Raw genomic sequence first — 21398 nt, 5'->3', positions numbered from 1 at the left:
CCCTTGCTTTCCAAATCGGGTGTTTTGATGTCCTGATTTGATTGTTGCTTTGAAATTTCCAACCTGAAATTAAAATTTTAAAACTACAACTTCTTCTTTCTACCATTAGACTAAATCCAAGTTCAGCATATCCCTTGAAACACTGGTCATCATGAAAATATTGGCTTGAGCCCTTTGGAACAGAGATCGGCTCTTTTTATATACTTATATAGCACTGGACACACTGCAATAGAAATGTGAAACATATTGAGAAGCTTTAGGTCTATCTGTGTTTCGTTTGAGAGTGTTGCACTACTTGGAAATCTGTTTGTTTTAGTAGGTTTATTCCCAGCTTTTGCAATTGGAAATGGAATAAAGCTGGGACAGTTGTTTAATTCAGCCGTAATGTTCATTATCTTTCCAGTGTAATGAGTCTTTCGCTTCTGCATTATTGTCTCTGGTTGACACTTCTATTGCAGAGTAAAACATGACCGTCTATTTACCTTTATCAATGGATTCAAGATAATTCCCCTTTCTCTCTCTTTGCTTTCACCAAATAAGTCATTGCGTGCATGTGAACATGATTAACCATGGATTCAAAGCCATTTTCTAAATGCCTACCTGTGCAGAGCGGTGCAGTGTGTTTAAAATAGTCTCTAAAGCCATCGCAGAACAGAGAGCCCATCCGGTGAAACTGCTTTAATGCAGCTTAAGGGTAAGATGCTTTTGTGTTATGTGCTGACAGGGCTCTCATCCAGTGAACAAAGTTGATAAACAGAACCATAAGCATAACTAACATCTTTTTCTAGACCTACCCGGGCATTTCCACCCAACTTCCCTTCTTTATATGGACCTTGGATATGCCATCAACCTCTCCGCTTCTAGCATATGTAGCTCAGGTCTTTGCAGTTAAAGGTCTTGATTGCCTGATAAGGTGTAGGGAAGCATTTCTGTGTTTGTGGGGTGTGCGTGTGTATGTGTGTGTCTTTGCGCACGGGTGGTGAATGTTCTAAATGCAGTTCTGGTCTAAGCATCTATTACGTTGCTGCCTGTGAGTGCAGAAAACTGGATTCAGTGCCCAAGGAAGTCTTTTCTGGAACCGTTTTCCTACATCATGAGCGCAAAGTGGCACATCACATCCTAGGATGTTCTACAGGGTTAAGATTTTCCATTGCAGTAACTGGGGAGGCAGTTTCATTTAGTGGGAAGTTCTTGCTACAGGAATTGCCGTGAAGTAGGAGAGAGCAATCCTAGAGCAGTTGAAGGGGCAAGAGTGAAACAGAAAGGAAAGGTGAAGGTGAGCTGCATCTTTGGTACAATAGCAACATGTTAAGCAGAGTAGTATTTGTTTATCATGAATCTCAGATACTTCTAGTGTAAAGTTTACTGTGGACTTTTAGTGATTTTTTTTTTATATGCTATCTCACAGCTCTTTGGTTTACTTTAGCACTCTGAAAGTCAATTGAGTGAATCATTCATAAAGCAGGAAATGTTTTATGATCCTTACTATTATTGTTGTCATTATTATTTATTAACCTAGTGCTCAGAAGGTGTGTTAAGTCATGTGGATCATGGCTCTGGCATGCTTGCAGTGGAAGGATCTCATCTGGCGGATAGGAAGCAGTCAAGATATCCCAGATGATGGGACATAAACAACAATATCCACCCGTTCTTTGCCTTTCCCTTTTGATAAGAGCTCCCTGACTCGGAAAGTCTCTATTTTAAGCCATGTCACAGTGGTAAAGATTTTCATTGTCCATTTTGGGTTCTTTTGGGAATACGCTGACAAAATTTTAAATAATTTCCAGTTTACAAATCAATAGCTGTTTCCCGTTGAGTCCCAGTTCCATGCAGGTTTTAGTGGTGGTGAGCCAGTAACCGTTATATTCTTAGAGAGGTGTTCAGAAGAAATGTTAATATTTAATGATGCCTTTTTGTGGTCAGACGGGTGATTTCTCTTAATGACACTGTCTGGAAGAAGCGTACCTCAATACTCAGCCATAATCAATCCACATGACATATTGTTAGGGCTTCAAAATGTCACAGAACATTCATGGACCTTAATGAAATCAGTAATTTTGCTAGAACTTTTGTCTTAAATACTGAACATTTCCAAGAGGTAGAGAGTTCTCATTATTGCTCTCCATGATTATCAACATGGGAATGTCTGAAAAATGTCTGATTTCAGAGAGGCCTGGTGCCTTTCACATGCCTTTATTTTTTGAACAGTGAATTAGTATGGAGAGATTTGAAGGTAGTGAGGCTCTCCACTCCCTCTGAAAGTCAATGGGAGTAGTGTGCCTAATTTCCGTTTGTGCCTTTGGAAAAATCCCCTTCTAATTGACTAAATATTTGTACTATTAGCCATGGGCATGGTGGCACAATGTGGCTTTCAAACCATCTGTTTTCATGGACTAAAACCCACTGGCAGGAAACCTTGATTGGCAAAAATTCACCAAGGCTGGTTTACATTAGTTGAGGTTGCTGAGGGCGAAACCATAAAGGAAAACAGAGGCATAGGATAAGCAGAAATAAAAAGGAGCATGGAAATAAATGAGCTTTGTTTCAGCATTTGAATGGACGTTGCTCCTTTATCAAAAGACTTTCTTCTAGTCTTTAATGTTTTTGAAATAACGTGTCTCATCTTTGAGTGCTCAACGCCAAGAAAAGCTGTCAGCCACTCCAGCAATTATCATATCCTGAAGGGAAGCTGGTTATTGATTTCTCTGTAGAAAACTGGGTATTTCAGGTTTTTGTGCTATGCCAGAACAATTCCAACCCAGTCAAGCAATTTAGGATTTGGTTTGATTCTCACTATTCAAGAAATATTCTGAAATACAGTGAAAGTTAATCTGTTCCTCCTCTTGATACTGTCCCTGCATCTTAAAATATGAAAATTATGGGGATCAGATGCTGAGATCAGTGATAGGTAAGACGACAACCAGCGAAAGAAAAAATTGCTTTCCCAGCTTGAGGTCAAGCAGTGAAACTTGCAGGCTGTTGCAGGGACATGTGCAGCAAGTTGGATGTTTCCAAGGGCTACATAATTTTGTAAGCAGTAATATTTGTGGAGGTCAGCACAGACAGTCCCAAGCCCTTACTCTGAGCATCCTTGAAGTTTGGTTGTGGATTTAGATTCAAGCTTTGTTCACCTTCTCTTTGAAAATCATTTGGTGATGTATATAAGCGATCACTGGATCTCTGCTTTCAGCCCATGTTCCCGGGCATCATGAAAATTTTCTCTACATTCAGTAAAAGCTAACTAACTTCACTATGGAGTGTTCTTTCGGTGGACCCAGCTGAAAACACCATATCAACTTGATGGTTTAATTCTGAGGACAAAGCTGTATTCTTAAATCCTGACCCGATTAAACTTAATTGAGAGGTTGTCATTGGCTTTAAAATAGCCAGTGTTTCATCTGAGTTTGCTCTTGAGTGTGGATGTCATTTGTGCTTTCAGTTAGTATGCACACCTTTTGGCACTTCCCCCTACTTCATTTGTATGGACAGCCACGGTTTTCTCTAGTAAAGTTTTGGTCTCTGCTCCTTAGGGCCGTTGTTCAGATGCTGGAGGCATTGAGCGCAGTACCCCTGCAGCTAGGGACAGATAAATTGCCCCTGTGCAGGGGTGCTCTTTTTCATGTTCATGGTTATCTGCCAGGTATTTCAACAAATGTCTGGTTGCCATGAAAACCCCAGCCCTGGCTAGATTTTAGGGGCACTTTCCTATGGGTGATTCCAGACCAGAGCCATGCTTTTAGATGGCATAGTGGCCCATACCAGTCTCTCTCTTAGCTCATTACCAAATGTATATTCTTTATCGACAGAGTTCTGCCTTTGCAAATACCGTATTTTCATGGAATCCTGCCTTGCATGATAAATTTTGCACCCACTGGAAGTATTAATAATTAATTACTTGCAATAGGAAGAGCCTCAGATTTGGAAGTAGTTGCTGTCATTTATTTTAATAATGGTAATTTAATGGCAGAATATATTGCTATAATTTCTAGCTGGGTTCTTAACCTTTAAACAGTGGAGAAAATCCTGCATTTGCAGTAACTGTCTCACCTAAAGATGGCAGGGAATTAAGTCGACATAAAGGTTGTATTGCATTGTGTTATTCAGATCAAGTTTGATCATTCAGCCTTGCACCATACATGTAAGTTACTATGGCAATGAAATGTAATAAAGCATCATTTATCATTTTACGCATGAAAAGTAAGTTGGCACATCTCAGCAGACAGAATGGAAGATCAGAAATCAGTAGAGCCATCGATGCTACGCAGTTTACTGAAGGAGTCCTACACCCCTGAACCTGCCCAGGCAGGCTGCAAGCACTAGCATGGAGAGAGCATTTGTGTGTAAGTAGAGAGCTGTCCACTAACTTTTATGACAAGGAGCCCACTTACTTCATGTCTTTATGCTCACATTTCTCTCTCTATATTAATGTAAAATTGTTTCTGTTAAAGAGTTTTTGTGAAATCCTGCCACTCTTCATGCGCTCCTTTTTCTTGTCTTTGCAAATTATAAACTCATCAAGCAGGGGTTGTCTTTTATCATGTTTTCCTGCAATGCTTAAGGTAGTGAGTATTTGTCTCACTTGGGACTTTTGTACACAAGCATAAAATAGTCTTACGTTCAGCTAATTCTGCCACTGATTTTCTTTGCAGCTTTACGCAATTTCTATTCATCGCTTTCCTTATTTACAGTGTAGAGATAATACTACAAAAAGTCATTTGCCCAGAAGTGTCCAGAAAGATTTTGATATTTAAAAAAAAAAGAAGGTTGTGGTTCTATTTAGTCTTACTCTTTCCTTCCTTTCATTATATGGTGGGTGGATAATATTAACTCAAGATGATTATTTTTTTTATGTTTTACTAAATATGTTATTTGCAAATAGTTGGTCAAATTATTTATTCTGCTCTGCTTACCTACCTCACTGGGATATTGTAAGGACCAATTAATACTGTGACCAGATGGGGATATGAAATCTACTGCATGTAGACCGAAGGCTATCAGTGTAACTCAAATTGATTTGATTCTTTTCTCAGGTTATGTGTATGTAACTCTGTTCACGGTATTTCTCCACCTCTGTTGTCAATAGGGCTAAATATGATTTGTTATCATCTCCGGAATTTTTGGTATTGATGCCAGGTTTATGAAATCAAAATGAGGGCTAGTGTCATTTTCAAAGTCATTTTTGTGGTTTTATGTGAAAACAGGGACTGTATGGGATTATTGAGCACACAGATTGTCAGTTCTCAGTGATTTTCAGCAAGGTTTGGGCATCCCTATGCTTAGAGTGTGGGCGTTATACAGTTGCCACAGTTAAATGCGTAACTCAGGAGTTGTGCCATACTAACTGGCTGTCAATATACTCAAATTGGAATGCAAGTTGCATCAGCCTATACTGTTTTTATGGTAACACAGTTGGTAATGAAGTCTGAGATCTCTGATATGACTCTGGCCAGGAATTCTGGTGTCCCAGACGAGACCTGTGTGTCAAACACCGTAGAGGCTCAACTGGACTAATCTAGAGAACAAATCTTTTTGGCTTTTTCCCAAAGTCAAAGCGGTTTTAGGGGATTACTTCTCAGTGCACTGGATGATAAGGAGGTGAATATCAGATGCTGGCCACTTGATTACAGCTTTACTCATGATAGCACCCTTTATGTAGGAAAATGGAATGAAGCTGTGAAGTTATGTAGATATATCAAAACATTTCAGTTCAGGTATAATAAAAAGAATGAAATGAAATTGCTACAACTGGGCATTTTCTGGAGATCTAATACTTGACAATTTCATTGGTGGGAATAAAAACCTTTTAAAGTTACCCTACTATTTTTCAGTGTTCATAAAAGGACCATAAAGACACAAAAGAGTAATATACAAACGCCCCTGTCAAATGTCCCCCAAAAAGCATATACTCAGAGGCTCTTTTGTAGTAGTTTGGTAATTGTTTTGGACTGCCTAAATTCCAGCATGGGTGATTGAAATTATCTTTGGTTTGATATGTATGTGAAGCCAGTTAGAGGCTCAACAGGTTAGTCTGGGGTAAGGTGTCCTACATAGACTTCCCATGAACAACAACTGGGTTCCATCAGCTGATTCATTTTTTTTCCAAGTTGCTGATCATGCTGTTAGCCAGACACAAAACAATTGGAGGCATTGCTGAATGTATCCTCAAGTGTATGTGGAAAGGGGAAATATTTGGAGATGGCTGTTTATTATGTGATTGTTGTGTATATTTTGGGTATATCGGGAAAGAAGGAATTGGATTTACATGGGAGGGAGTGATCCCTCCCATTGGCTTGAGGGAGTGATCTTTGATCATCTCTGGAACATTTGGAAACTTCAGTCTTGTCTGCAAAACTTGGTTCTCGTCTCACTCGGTTCACAGCCTCTAGGCTAGCTTACTGGTAGTCCGTTCCCTTTGCATCCTTTCATAGGGGCCATCTCTGTGGCCATCTGAGTATCTTCCAAGGATGCACCAAGTGATGAATGAGCTTTATGTAGGGCTATCCCTGAAAGTCACTGCGTACATTTTAGTAAACTGCAGAACATGTCAACACAATTGCTTTAAGGTTTTCAACTTGCTGGAGCCTCTGTCAGCGCTCTCTGTAGTTTCCATTGACTGCCTGAGCAGCAATGCTATAACTATTAATATTTATAAACCTTAAATAATACAGGACTTCAGTGTACCTGAGAGACCATATGCTATCCTCCAATCCCCATCAAAGCACCTGAGATCAGTGTGGCTACAACCCTGGCTGATCTGCAGTTATGGTCCCAGAAGGCAAAGGGGGTGGAGCTTTTTCCCTGGAGGGCCTCTGTCTTTGGATTTTTCCCTCCTTCATTAGTTACCAGAGCACATCGCCTTCCTCCTTCAGGGCCAAGCTGTGGGCTTCTTTCTTTCCTTTTCAGTCTGGAGTCTTTCATCACAGTCCTGTGCATTTATTACAGGGCTTCACCTGCTTGTGACCTTGGATATATTTTTTTTTCACCTCTTGGTGAAAATGCATTGTAGTGGCTTCCTGGAGGGAGGAGGAGGTTAAGGTGTGTGGTTTGGTTTTTTTTTTTGGTTTTTTTTTTTTTTTTGCTTTTGGTGTTCTTCTAGGCCTGAATCTTGCTAAGGTGCCTGGTAACCACTTGGACACAGATGCCGCTAATTTAGCATTTAATGTATGCATGTGCAAAGATGCATATCAATGAATAATGCATAGCAATAAACAGCTCGGTGATTCGGTTTGGTTCAGAATGATATTGCATATGGATTAGCCTTAAGGATACAGATCAGCAGTATTAATAACATGTATCAGGTGGAAACAGCCAAGCTAAACCCATTGTGTGCTGCACCACTTACCGTTGTGATAAAAATGTCTCTCCTCCCACGTACAGTCTCACCCAGACTTGCAGAGCCATTCGGTATACTGTGCCGAAAGAAGCCCTTCGGAAATGACTACGGCAACGCTCCCTCCTCAGCGGCAGCCGTTGGAGTGGTTCATTTCAGTGCAAAACCGACAGGAAAAAAAAGAGTAAAAAGGAGCTATGCTGTGCATGCAGCTATACTAGCCGTGAGGAGCGTGAGGGTGTGTTACAGCCCAGCAGCTGCTGCGAGACGCTGCATCGCGGAAGGGGGGCTGGGGGTGGGGGGTGAGTGGCTGGAGGTGGCTGTGAGCCCCCCCGGGGGCCGGGGCCGAGCCCCGGGCCGCAGCCGCAGCCGCGCCGGTGGTGCTGAAGGGACAGCGCCGGGGAGCGCCGGCCCGGCCCGGCCCGGCTCGGCTCGGCTCACCCGGCCCCGCTTGCCCCCTTCTACCTCTCCCCCTCGCTTTCTCCCTCCGCAACGTTGTCTCCGTCTCCCAGGGACGCTGGCAGCATGGGCAGGAGCAGGGAGGCAAGGGGCTGCTGCTCTGTCTCCTCCTCTAGAAACCCGAACTCAGCCGGAGCCGCCTTTAGCTGCCCCCCCTGATCCTCTGCAGGGAGGGACTGGGGGCTTCTGGCATTGCAGAGGGTTAATTGACTTGCAAGGTCACTAATTTCGACTCCTGGAGGTAAGTCCTGGTTAATGGCTCATTTTCCTGTGCTTTCTCAGTTCCCACACCCCTCTCCCATCTGTCTCTCTTTCTCGTTCTCTCTCTAATGCCATCAGTCAGCCCTTTTTTCCCCCGAAGAGGAACCACCCGAGTCATGGCACCAGTGATCCCCCCAAACCCAGAAAGATGAGTCAGCTTTTTGCCTCCCACTAACCTAACTGCGATCCCATCCTCTCCCTGCTCTCCAGCCCTGCTGCCTTGAGAAAAGTGAGGAACAATAGGATTCCCGGAGTGCTCCCCGACTCCACCATTGTGGGGCTATGGGAGGAAAGGGAAAGGGTGGAGGGAGGAAGGAAGAGATCTTTTCTAGCCTGCCTTAGGAACACGCCTCCAGAGTAGCTGGAGGTGAGGGAGGTGCTCAGTCCCCATCAGCTTCTGTGCAACTTGTAGCAATAGCAGCATGCTGGGGAAGGGGGAGGGAGGGTGTGTGTGATGGGGGCTGTTGCTCCAACCTGATCGAGTCCATTTGCCAATTCACCAGTCACATCACTTCCGGATCAGTCCCCAGTTTTTGCTGCAGAGTGAAGGTTTTTTTTTTTTTTTTTTCCTCCTTTTCCCTCCCTCCCCATCTGGATGCTGGGAACTTGAAACCTCCTCCCTTGATTGCTGCAGGATCTGCCCCAACCTTCCCTCAACTTTGCACTGCATCAAAGAAAACAGAGCGAGCCACAGACCACATTGTACCGATGGGGGCAGGGGATCTTCCAGGCACAGCCCTTTGCAATTGATGCTGCCGTATCTCTAGGACCCAGAGCGATCTTTTTTTCTCTTCTTCTTTTCGTGTGTGTGTGTGTGTGTGTGTGCGTGTGTGTGTGAAGGATCCTCTGGTTACCGCTGTTATTATTTTCCCTTAGCAGGGAGAACACGCGAACCATGGCTGAGAGGAAGCAGTCTGGTCGGCAGGGTGAGGAGGAAGAAGTACCAGCCTTCTTCAAAAACCTGGGCTCGGGCAGTCCCAAGCCCCGGCAGAAATTCTGTGGCATGTTCTGCCCAGTGGAAGGCTCCCTGGAGAACAAGACCATCGACTTTGACTCCCTCTCGGTGGGCCGCGGATCTAACAAAGTCGTGGCAAAGCAGAAGGATGTTGCCCACCTGGGTCCGGATGCTCAATCCATCTATTCCAGGCAGAGCGGGAAGGGAGGGGAACCATCTGTTGATTTCGGGAGAAAGGTGGAGATCAGGAGTGCCACTGGGAAGGAGGCGCTGCAGAATCTGAATGACAAGGTGGGTTGCATATATGTGCATGTGACAAAGATGCAACTTGCACACAAGGTAAGCTGCAGAAGGGGTATATCCTTTCTAGCCTGCAGTTTCTTGCTTTCATGTCACTTGCATGCATGTGGCAGTAAATGTCTTCCTTCAGGAAGCAGCATGTCTACTAGATCCTTCTTGTCAGACCTCTAATGTTATTCATGTGCTCTCTGCAGGTGTGTGTGTATGTGCACAGGGAAGAGGGCATAAGAAGAAAGGAGGCCCCACACCCACAAACACCCTCCCTCTCCCCGCCCTGCTTTCCTATTCGGTGATAGAGATTTGACTTTTTTGTTTCTTAGGCTATCCCCCCAGCATAACGGTAGCAAAATGCCCCACCCAGCCAGTGAATGCAGCTCACAAGAACAGAAATGCAATTGTTAGCAAAAGAGCGTCAATGAGCATCCACCTAAAGGGACTAAATCCCTGCAGACTTCTTCCAGGGGGAAACTCAGCGATGCCCTCCTACCCCCTCCTCCCAGGGGAGGACAGACTCCAGAGTGACTCCCTGAGAGCTATAGTTCAGTACCCATTTTGAGCAAAGCTTTTTTGGCTACCGTGGGAATTTTGCCTCAGGAAGATCTGCTGGGACTTTTATAGGAATGTGGCATTCTCCTAGAAACCTACCAAACTCCTCCCAGTCTTTTAAGACTCCTGGAGCTATATTCTTTCTCTGTTTGTGTAATGGTGTGTAATAAAGCCCCTCCTTTTCCTGAGGCAAAACCCATTCAAGCCATAGGTCTAGCTGACCATGCACATTTCTTTTTCCAGATAAATAGATCTGGGCAAGCTCTGTTCAGATCTGAGCCATGAAATACTCTGACAATGCTGGCTCATGTGCATTGCCTGGAAGAGCTCAAATGAATGAAGCACCAACCAGCTACCTGATAAACTTCTAGTAGCATACTGGGAAAGAGTTTATCCAAGTAGTCCCCTAAAGGGTTTACAGAACAGCCCGTTCCTCTGGAAACGGTTTCTGGGACGTGCCTTCTGGTTTTGACTAGTGGGATGGATTGTATATAGAAGGCAAAAGTCTGCCTGAAATTGATAGTATGGACTTGTTCCCCACGCTCCCCTTGCTTTCAGAAATGTGAAACATTAGGAGGAGTATTACTGGGGGCTCATGCTCCCCAAATCAGACTCTACTCTGCTTTTCCTACTGCAGTAACCTAAGATCTCCATCCATCCAGCTGTATTTACACCTGTGAGCAACAGAGTTTACTGTGATACCACAAATGTAGGCCTTGGTTTTCAGAAGTGCTACATACCAGCCTTTGGCTTGGAGTGGGATATGCTTCACTCCTCTTCAAATCAGGTCCAGCTTAATTTTACTGCTTGCAGAAGCCTATGGCTTGATTTGCCCATGTTTATGTGCCTACTAATTGAGTAACTTTCCATGATTGTTAGTCCTGTTGAACTAACGAAGATGCACCTCAGGAGTAAAGTGCAAATCCTTTTTCAATTTGCAGACTCAAAGGGCAATTCAGGGCATTTTCAGGACTAATTTCAGACATTTTGATGTGGTGAAAAACCCACAGGATGCACATGTAAAGAGCTGATATGATAATTTTGATGAGGTGAATTATCAAAAAATTAAGGTGATTGAAGGGTACCAGTATAATAAAAAAACCTGTAAGTATAATAATACGGTGAAAAATCAGAAATCCATACAGAATATTAATCACATTTTTTTTAAGTTTATTTGTTTCTATTTTTAAAGATTGTCATCTTAATGTTAACTATGAAGGCATGAAATAATGGAATAGTACTAAACATTTGAGTTGTTTCTCATTAGCTTTGCAGAATGCTGATGCTAATGGATTATGCTGTGAGGGGGCTGTGTGCTTATGAGAGGTTGTGTGCATTTGGGTGAGTGCAGTCCTCTATGATAAATGTCTTATTATGGATTAGCACTTTATAGCAGGAGTGTTTTAGCTTTGATGGTTTCCTGGTGGACCACATCTATAGCTTGTATCAATGGTTAGATCCTTAGCTGGCAAAACTGGTGTTACTCCACTGTAGTTAATAGAAATTTGTTTATGCTAATCAAAGCTCAACACATTTTTTGAAAAGAGGAAAGAAAAATAATACTGCATAAAGTGGTATTAAAGTAAACACCACATTAAAATAAATTTTGATATGAGTTGAAAAGCTAAAGAGCTTCTAAAGTTTTGCAACTGAATTTGGCCCATTATTTTCAAATCTCCCTTTAATAACGCACCTGAAATAGGTTCTCCCTGGACAGACTGTACAACGTCACCATGGAGTAGGAATCTAACTTACAGCGGAAGGGAGTAGTATGCTAATTCATGGGATCTTAAAATTATAAACTATATAAATTATTCCACGATAGTCTAGAAATCTTACTGCTTCTTTCTCTTTAGCTTGAAGCTGAAAATAATTACAGTTTTTATCAATACATGTAGCAATCAGCATACAGGATGATCAGTGCTCTGCTTCAGCAACCAAAGGACCATATCATGAGCTGATGGGAATTGGTGCAAATCTACTGGAGGCAATGGAGATATGTGGAAGTATTTTAGCTAATGATTGGATCCAAAGTGGTTTAAAACACAATCACCCTTTGTGTCAGTGTGCAGAAAGTTCTTGTATTAATTTCCACTAACACCATTAACGAAGCAAGATGGACAAGCTCATTTTTTAGTTTTTTTTGAAGCCTTAACTATCCAGAGGATTCAAGAAAAAAAATGTAATTATTCCACATTAAATTGCAATATGATGTTCTGCAGGCAAAGATAAGGGTAATCAAATCTCTTTGTGTCTGTCCTATCTAGGGTATTCTATAGGCATCTATCATAGCCTCGCTTTATTGCCTCTGGGCCATGCTGCCTCATAATTCAGGGTTAACATCATCTCTAGAGGCGCCAGGAAGACTTTCTATCTTAGTTTAAGCAGCTCTTTACGGTTAGGCCTCTGGAGGCAGTGTGACCTATTCAACAAGTCTGCAACTCAGGAGATCTGAGCCAAGTTCTGCTATTTACCAGCTGTCAAGCCTCGGAAAAGTCGCCCTGCTTCCGTTTCCCGTCTTAAACTTAGTTGTCTTCCCTGTTTAGATTGTTTAGTCTGGTTCTGGGGCTACTTGTTCTATGTCTGAGCACCGCTTAGTGCGTTGAGGCCCTGACCTTAGCTGGATTTGCCTCGATTTCCCATGTATTCCCAATCAGTATTCCCTCTCTTTTGCTCATTTGTTGAGATTCTTCAGAAAGAAGATCATCTTTTAGGGAGTATTTACAGGGAAGGATAAGGTCTGATTGCAACAGGAATCAGCAAGCCTGTGGCTTGCTTTGTTCTAGTTTGCACAGAGAACTTGAGTAGGTGCTAAGACACAGCAACCTAAGTACAACTGCTCTCTTAAGCTGCTAGCTAAAGTTCCCACTTGCATGTTGTCATTGTTCCCCTGATTCAGGTGATTCCCCTTTGTAGCAAACAGAAACCTTTTTTGAATCTCTTAGAAACAGTTCATGGACCGTTAGGGATGTGCAGAGCACTGAGTGTAAAAAAACTGCTGGTCTAACACAATAAAGCTATGTACTATTGTAATAAGATAAATAACAATAATTAATGAACAGAGACTAGGAAAATATTTTTATTTTAGAATTGACAGGAGAGAAAACAGTTCCAAAACACAGTTTCATGAAGCTTCTTGACACGACTGGATGTGCTAAAACCTCAAAGCTCCCAGGATCACACTTGTTCATTGCTGGAGAGAAATAATGAGTAACAGGACATTGTTCAGAGCACAAACAGTCATAGACACTGGAACATTAATGGAACTGTTGTGTAAAACAAAGAAGTTGTTCCAGACAGCTGGAAATGCTGTTCCGAGTTTAATTTGTTATGATGCCTGTAATTTCTCTAGCCTTGTTTCGACATTCATTGCTTGCAAAATAATTATACAGGGAGATGACTTGCATGTTCTTCCAATGGCTCATAATAATCTGTCTTGCTACTGAAAGAAAAAGCCATAAAGAAACTAACAATGATGAGCAAAAATGTCAAATCCCTCTAACTTCCGAGATCCTTCTCAAAGCCATCAGTCTACGTAGCTGAAACATGCAGTACATCCAGTGAGCGTGTTGTGAAGTAGTCTATTAGTGTTATGGTAGGAATTTACCAATGTCACTCCTTCTCGGGCAGAAGTGAGCAAGGGGCATTGATACAGGGCCAACATACTGTTCAGGCTAAAGGCCCAAGGGACAGCTTAAACTCTTAGGGCCAGATCTTCCTCCACCCAGTTTGGAGTGAGCCAGGTCAGAGGTCTGGTCTTACAGGAGCATCTTGGGCTGCAGGCTTTATCTCTGTGGGTGACACAGAGCCTGGCGTAATGAAACTGGCACCTTTACGTGGCATCCTCATGCCAATGCTATGGACATCATTTGACCTGAGCCATCTGTTTTAACCAGGTGCTGAGCAGTCATTTCTTGCTGCTCCGAATCTTACCAACAGGACCTTGTCTAACTCCTTGTATCACTTGTTAGTCTTGTTGCGCATTAAATCTGGGTCTGTCTTCTGTAAGGTTTTTAGAAAGCTGAGAAAAGACTTTGGTAGCAAAGCTCGAGTGAGGTTGATCTGTCTGTTCTACGTGAACTCTCCTAACCTAAAAAAAGGACTACATCTGGGAGCAGAATTGTAGCAAATTACCAAAAATCAAAGTTCTTGACTCTAAGATTCACATAAAAGTGTGGTATCCTCTCCTTTGGTGCATCTCCCAAAGAGCCGGAATGAATCTTGGGGTGGGAGCATGGACGTCAGGATTTCTTTTCCTCGTTGTCTGGAGTAATGATTGACTATCAGAGGTGGGCAAACCTGGTTGGTTGACACAAGCAGTGAGAACAATTGCTGGAAGCCTGAGGCTTTGTTATAGGTTTTTGGGGAAGGAGAGAGGGTTATAATTTTAAGAGACAGTGCAACTCACTCAGAGCGTGGGTGAAAAGAGTTGTTCCTTAGATGCTAGCCATGGTCTCCATAAATCTAACACTGACTCTCATAACAGATTGTGTAATTGCATGCTTGCTCCCCTGGGTATATGAGCTCACTAGAGACCCTACCTTGGGAACTTAGAACTGGATTCATCCTATTAACTTCAGGCACCTAAAGGAGCTACTAACATTGGGTGTGTAGTTCCCAGGCCTGCCTCTATTGCTGGTGGACAGGGAGACACATCCAACTGGGGATCTGGATTCCAGATTGGCTGAATCACCTCCTGGAGATGCCAGTCTCTCTCCACTGGCTGTAGAGGGAGGAACAACGACAAGGATGCCCATAGGTTCTATGCCGTAGTTCTAGAAATGCTGTATTTAACTATAGTGAAGGCCAAAGCACCAGTGTAGGCTGTATGCTGTTTAGAGAACAGAGCACGTTTTTGCTATGTGTTGTACTACCCATGACAGAGTGATCTCTGAAGATGGCTGTCTCCTTACCAGTAACATAAGTGACAGTAATATTAACTGTTGGGACAGCAACAAGGGCTTATTTGAGGGCAATTAAGATTGTAGTGTGTCTGAAATGCTCAAGACACATTTCCTCTGAGGGAGACAATATGTATGTGTGTGTGTGTTACACATCCTTGTATCTGATTTAAACAGCGCCTGTACCTTTGGGAGCTTCTAACTGGGGGAGAGTGTCTGGAATTTCCCTCTTGCAGGGAGCTGAAAAGAAATCAAGTACCCAGGTCCCAGGAAAGCTAGAGGGAGTCCAGCTTTTTGCCCCTGAGTTCATACTCTGGAGATTAAAGTCCTCCCTCTTTGATGGTAACAGTCTCTTTAGAAGGTTATTTCTGAAGCTTCTCAAGGTTTCCTGGGATTTTAAGAGAAACAAAATCAATCAGAAAGTTAACACTCTAATTTGTGGATCAAATGTACACTTTTACTAACCTGTTTATGGAGCTGGAAAGTGAAACTCCCCACTCGCAATTTCAGATACGCTATATTCAAATAGAGTAAGCTATTTCTCTAAGAAGTTGTATGATTTTATCTCCTTACAGTAGCATGTTTGATCTCTGTGGTCATTTCCATAGCATGACACTTAATTTCCGGTTTTGGAGGAGATAATAAAACAAACAAAAGATACCCACTGGTGAGGATAGCTCCTCTCTGTAATTTAGTTTACAGTGATTAATACTGGACAGTTCTTTCATCACCTTTTGGGAAAGATAAAGGTTCTTCTTCTGCCATATATCAGGTTGTATTTAATCCTCCCAGCAGCTAAGAAGATGCAGGCGGTTACTGGATCCGTGGAGAGCTCCTTTCAAGTCATTGAGACTCAGAGCTGGTGCAGCAATTGGCATGGGCAGAATCATGACATAAAATTAGGGCCTGATCGGTAAACTCATGAAAGCTCCTTTGGCCCGGTCCGGCTGCCTCTGATCACAATAACAAGAGTCTTGCTGACTTTGGCAAGGGGTGATTCCCCAATAGTGAGTAGGGATTATTAGCGTCTAACAAGCCTAAAGGGAAATCTAGAGTTTGTTGATGCTGCGGTGCTACAGTTACAGATACTTGCAGGAATACTTTAAGTCCATCTCTGATCCCTCTTTTCATTACATTTTTAATCGTGTGGTTCCATTTGCTGGTTTTATAATTTCATAGCAAAATGTCCTTGTGGGGGGAAAAAAAAAAAGTAAGGATAAAAGCAGTTGGGTGTTGTAGAAATTCTATTGGGTTTGTTGCAATTGCACTAAAATCCCACAGAGAAAGAGACTCTTTTGATAGTTGGTTTTTTTTTTTTTCCAACCATCCAGTAATTCCACAGTGGGAATAAAATTTCCTGCTAAGTGCAATAGGATGGTCTACAGAATCTGTGGAGTTCAGATTCAGAGCTGATGTCAACAGATTTCCCTGCATGCATGTAATGATTTTTTTTTAGCATAGATTATTGCTATACAGAGATTCTCATATTCTTGTGCAATTCTCCCTCTAGACCTTTGCAGCAGACAAATGTTAGAGATGTTTCTTTAGCATGAAATATCTCTACTGCAGCGAACCTGTATATGACGTCCTGTGTGAGCTGAGATCTAAGTAAAAATGCCTGGCTGCAATCCTGTTATATTTGCTGGCCAATATACCCCCCTGATTACCCTGAGCCTAAGGAGAGGCTGAGGACGTGCACCCAGTGCAGAGCACAGCTCTCTGTGTGGTCAGGGTGGAGGCTGGCAGGGCAAGCATGGGGCATAATGCTCTGATCTGTGCGTTTTTCCCCTACTCTGCCTTTTGATGGATGCTGTAAGGGCCCTCAGATGTGCTGATGTAGAGTAGTTGAAGATATTAACGTTCTTTCACTGTTTATCCACCCGTGATGCGACTTCACTGCAGTGACCTTGCTGATCCTGTCCTAGTGGCTGCAGTCGGGGAGGTGGATTGGGCTAACCGGCCAGCCATCCTTCATCACTTCCCTTCGCTAGCATTTGGCAAGGAAGATCTGGCAGTGATTGTTCTCTAAAGCATCTTCTAATTTTAGCCTGCCGTGTGCAGTGCTAGACCTAGTGGAGGACAAGGTGCATCCATAGAGCTCCCATCACTTTTCCCACAGTACCTTGGCGGTGACAGTACCACTGTGTGGCAGCTAGGTTATTACACAAGCCTGCAAGGATTTAATAAGTGAGTTCAGCTCACTTGTTTTAACCTAGATGCTGACTCCTGCAGCTGACACTTCATAAGTAGTTACCTGTCTTAACTTAACTTGTGAGGGATTTAGACAAAAACTGTAGCTTAAGCAGGGGAATGAAATAGCTTTTGAAAAAATGCAGGTGTACATCTTTGTATTTTCAGATTGTATTCCCACTTGTGCTTATGCTAACTCTGTCCTTCAGCTTCACTAGCTCTTCTCCTTCCCTCATGATCGCCTCCCCCTCATGTGTGCTTATATAGCAGATAATATCCCTCCCTTGCCTTCATTTAACAAGAAGCCAGTTTACAACTACATTAATAATTTTTAAAATATTTATTTTGACACCCTTTTAGCTATGGAAGGAAAGAAAGTTGGGTCACGCTAGCACTTGGTATAATGGAGTTAGAAGATGCACATGGTAGCACAGTTCTGGTCCTTTAGGTACACACTAAATGATCAGAGAAGGAATTGCAAAGTTTGGATCCAGAAGTGATTGAGGATATGGAAGTTCTTAAAATTTGGTACTGCGTAGATGTTGTATATTGAATGACCATGTTTTCCAGTCCTTTAATCTCTCCATTTATTTTATTCTGTACTACCTAGGTTCTTGCAACATGGTGATGAGAAGGAAAAGCTAAGTGTCATCTGGAGGTTTTCTTTCTTTCTTTCTGTCTGAACCTAGTCACTGTTGGATTCAAGTTGTTGAATATATTCAAAGTTCAAGAATTGCTGTTCTGGGTTAGGCCCATGTGCAGTAAGCGTTACCTTTTTAAAAGTATTTTAAATATCTCTCTTTTCATGAGCAGATCAGAGTAGCTTTAGAAATATTAGTGAGCTGATTACATCATCCCCTAAGAGGTGCATCTGTTTTTTCAGTCAGTACTGCTATTTTCCATGTTTTAGCATAGAGTGGAGAAATGACGTGCCCAAGGTCAGGGAGGGGAGTCGTGCTGGAGGTGAGCGGTTCCCTGCACCCATGTTTGTGGTCATTCATTTGCAGATCATGTTGCTGCTGTCAGGGCAGGATCTTGAAATGGTAGCAGGGCTCAGCACTTCTTGGATCAGCTGCCCATGGGCCTCCATCCTATCTGTCGAACCCTCAGGCAGTGTTTGCTTCCTCTGTGGTAGCTGAAGACACTCTTTTACCCGGAAAGCAACGAGAAGAAACCATTCAGATAGAAAACTGAGGAGGAAAACTAGCATTATAAAGACAGGTACATTTGCACTGCCTAAGTTTAGAAATCTAATGTAGATGCTTTCTTCCATGTTCCCTGCAAAAATACGCTGAGGTTTCATAACTCCTTCCGGCGCAAATCAGAGCAGGGCAGGACGACACATTTAGTATTGTCTAATCTTTGAAACAAGATAAAACCCAGCAGGCTAACAAATGAATCATTTTGCTACTGTCATAACAAGACACTTTTTCATTTGCTACTAATTGGATATTAAGTGATTGGCATATTAGCTGCTTAAATGCTGCCTGATGCCCTGCCTCTACCCAGGAAAAGCTCTTTTACTTTCCCTTATAGCCTCCTGTGTACGTGAAATGCCCTGATAATCATCTGTTTAAACAGATATTTTCTTTATAATGATTTACTGCAGTAATACACTGAAGTTTTAATTTTGTATGGGTTGGGCACAGTGGGTTTCAGTGGGCTACCTGTCTATGTAAAGATCCTCGCCATTTTGTGATACCAGAAGCTTGCAGCTTACTTTGTGTACAGTGTGAAATTTGGTCATGATTGAGGGAAGGTAAGTCTTTGTCTGCCATTAACTGGTCTATTCCGACCTTCAGTCAGAAGTGGATGTGTGCTATTTGAGTTCTCCAAAAGGTGTCTTGTACCTTCGCTGGGAGCAGCTGATCTGTGAGGAATGGGGCGTAAACAGATTTATTTTGAATGGTCATACCGCACTCTGGCCATGAATCCCACCTCTCTGTATTGCACTGGGGCAAGTGCGTTATCAATAATGAGGAATCATTTATGCCATTTGGTGCACTTCTTTCCTTGAAGTGCCAGTTTACGGAAGTCAGGGATTGCATCCGTCCAGGATGGATGCAGATAAATTTGAGAACGGGCTGCAAGGGTGCTTGAAACCTTGAACAGTGAGCTTGCAGCGCTGCAAGGGTAGGAAAAGGCCAGAGTGAGTGGAGAGGACCAGCATGACTCTGCACACAGCTCCCCTCCCAGAGTGCCTTGGCGATAGAGATTCAGGTCGTGATCGCAGGCGAGGACTCGAAGGCGCGTTGTATTTTCTGGGCTAGGAGGTGGGGAAGAAGGCATTTAGAAAGCAGAGGCGTCTTGCACCGTATTTTCCCCCCGTCATTTGCTACTGCTTCCGAGCAGCTTTCTGCTCCGCTAGCGCCGAGAAGGGCGGGGTGGGACAAAGAAGATGGAGGGCAGCGCGTTTCCCACCGCGCCCGCTCCCTCCTCCCGCGCGGGGCTCCCGCTGCCGAGCCGCAGGTGCCCGGTGTGTGTGTTTTGGGGGGGGGGGAGGCCGCCGCCGTGTCCCCTCCCGCTGCGGCGGCTCCGGCATCCCGCCGCTGTGCAGCAGCCTCTCCCCGCCCGGCAAGGGCGGCGGCGGCCGCAGCGGGAGGGGCGCGGGCGCGGGCGCGGCGCCGTGCCGCAGCCCTGCCCCGGTGCGCGCCGCCGCCGGCGCCGGCGGGAGCGCGCGTCCCCGGGCCCGCACTGACGTCTTCATTGCGCCAATTTGCATCTCGGCGCCCCCTCGGCCCTCGCCATTGCACGGCGGCTGCCGCTCATTTGCATCCCCGCCAGGCTGCCAGCCAATGGCGCCCCGAGCTGCGCGGCCCCCCGCCGGGGAGAGGGAAGGGAGCGGCGCGGGGGGCGCATGCGCCGCTGCTGCCCCGCTTCTGCCGCGGCTTTTATTGCTGGCGGGTGCTCGCCCCCTCCCTGCGTGCTGGGGCTGGGGCCGGGGCTGGGCTGGGCTGGGCTGGGGCTGGGCTGAGCTCGGAGCAGAGCGAAGAAAGGGAGACGCGCAGGGGTGGCTGCTTCTCCCCTTGCTGCCGTTGCGGAGAGCAGGGCTCGCCTCCCCGCCGCGCCCTCCCGGCAGACCCCCCGCGCCCCTTCCTTGTGATCGCAGCTGATTCAGGCTCGGTTTCTTGGTTTCGTGGGTTTTTTTTTTTTCTTGTTTCCTTTTTTCCCCCTCCCCTTTGGAGGGGAGGTTAGTTAAGCGTTTGCTGCAAGGGAAACAATAGCGATACAGCAGCCGCCCTGCTTTCTTAAAAAAGATTTTGAGGGGGGTGCTTTCCCAAGATGTCTTATCAGGGGAAGAAAAATATTCCGCGGATCACGGTGAGTTCAGTGCATGGGAATAAAGAGGGGGGGAAGGGGGAGGGGTGCGTGGGGATTAAGCCCTTTGTGTGCCGGGAAAACGATGGCAGGGGTTTTTGTGCACGATAATAAGATCAGGATCTAATGCAGGCGCTTCCTGTGCTGCGGCGTTGCTTGACGCCCGAGGGGGAGGGAAGGACGGACGGACGGACGGACGGGGCTTGCACGGGAGCCGCGGTGGCGTAACGGGGTGCGGGGCGGCGGTGCCCGCCGGGGCTCGGCCCCTGCTCGGGGCCGCAGCCTCCCGCCCTGCCGCTGCCCCCGCCGGGGAGGCGGCAGCGCGATTTCCTTTTCTTCCCCCAGAAGCTTCTGGCAACGCGCACGTTTGAGTCCGCTCCCCGATGCGATCCTAGGGGAGAAGGGAGAGGAGCCGTTACGTAAACCCCTCCCTCGCTGCCCTCGCTGTGGGAGCCGATTTTAGGGCAGGTATTGCAGAGGCGAGGGGTAGCGGCTCGGCGCTGCTGTTGCATAAGGGCAGATGCTCGCTCGGAAGGGGCCGTGTCTGCGCGGAGCCCCGCCGGCCGCGGCGCAGCAGCTCCGTCCGGCCGCGGCGCGGTCACGCCCAGCCGGGGCAGAGCCGCCGCCGGCCCCGGGGCTGCCGCCCGGGCTTTAGCAAGCGCAGGGCACCGATGGGTACGTGGCAGAGGGAGCGCCCTCGTTTTTAAAGCGAAGGGGAAGTGGTTTCCCTCCAAGAGCTCGGTGACGAGGGAGTTCACAAAGACGCCTGCGGCCAAGTAAAGATGAAGGTTACGGGGGGCTGTCGCGGGCCGAGAGGAGTCTGACGCATTTTTCTCGTGACTGAGCGCTTTGATTTATGTTGGGCGCACCCGGTCCCAATTCTCTTAAAAAGATAAGAAATAGAAGAAGAAGAAGGTTCTGGTCTTCTGTGTAAGCCCAGAATCAAGCTACCAAGACTAATACATTGAACGTCCCTCTTCTTCAAGCATAGGTGTCATGTTTTAACTCTGACGTGGTAAATATGTACAAACTTGGTACCAGGCCCTCATACAGTTGCAAATTGCATGTGCTTTTGTCTCAAAGGTGGCTGAATTCAGCAGATTCTTCCCGCTTTCAGAGCCTTCCATACAGCTGCAGC

General features: G+C 45.1%; 1 protein-coding gene across 4 annotated transcripts in view; it reads left to right on the top strand.

Moving 5' to 3' along the window:
• Positions 1-7824: 7824 nt before the first annotated feature.
• The window catches only part of DPYSL2 (dihydropyrimidinase like 2), a 58455-nt gene continuing 44881 nt past the window's right edge, over positions 7825-21398 (top strand). The window contains exons 1-2 of one of the 4 annotated variants that reach the window (XM_009665676.2): positions 7825-8030; positions 8927-9296. In XM_009665676.2, coding sequence (XP_009663971.1) covers positions 8946-9296 — 351 coding nt within the window. In that variant the 5' untranslated portion in view covers positions 7825-8030; positions 8927-8945. Of the gene's footprint in view, positions 8031-8559; positions 8600-8926; positions 9297-19772; positions 20264-21398 lie in introns of those variants that run through there. The other 3 variants (XM_068920866.1, XM_068920867.1, XM_068920869.1) reach the window with 3 other exon arrangements.

The sequence above is a fragment of the Struthio camelus genome, chromosome 27 (genome assembly GCF_040807025.1).
Source record: "Struthio camelus isolate bStrCam1 chromosome 27, bStrCam1.hap1, whole genome shotgun sequence".
Lineage (NCBI taxonomy): Eukaryota > Metazoa > Chordata > Aves > Struthioniformes > Struthionidae > Struthio > Struthio camelus.
This window is presented reverse-complemented; position numbering and strand designations above follow the sequence as displayed.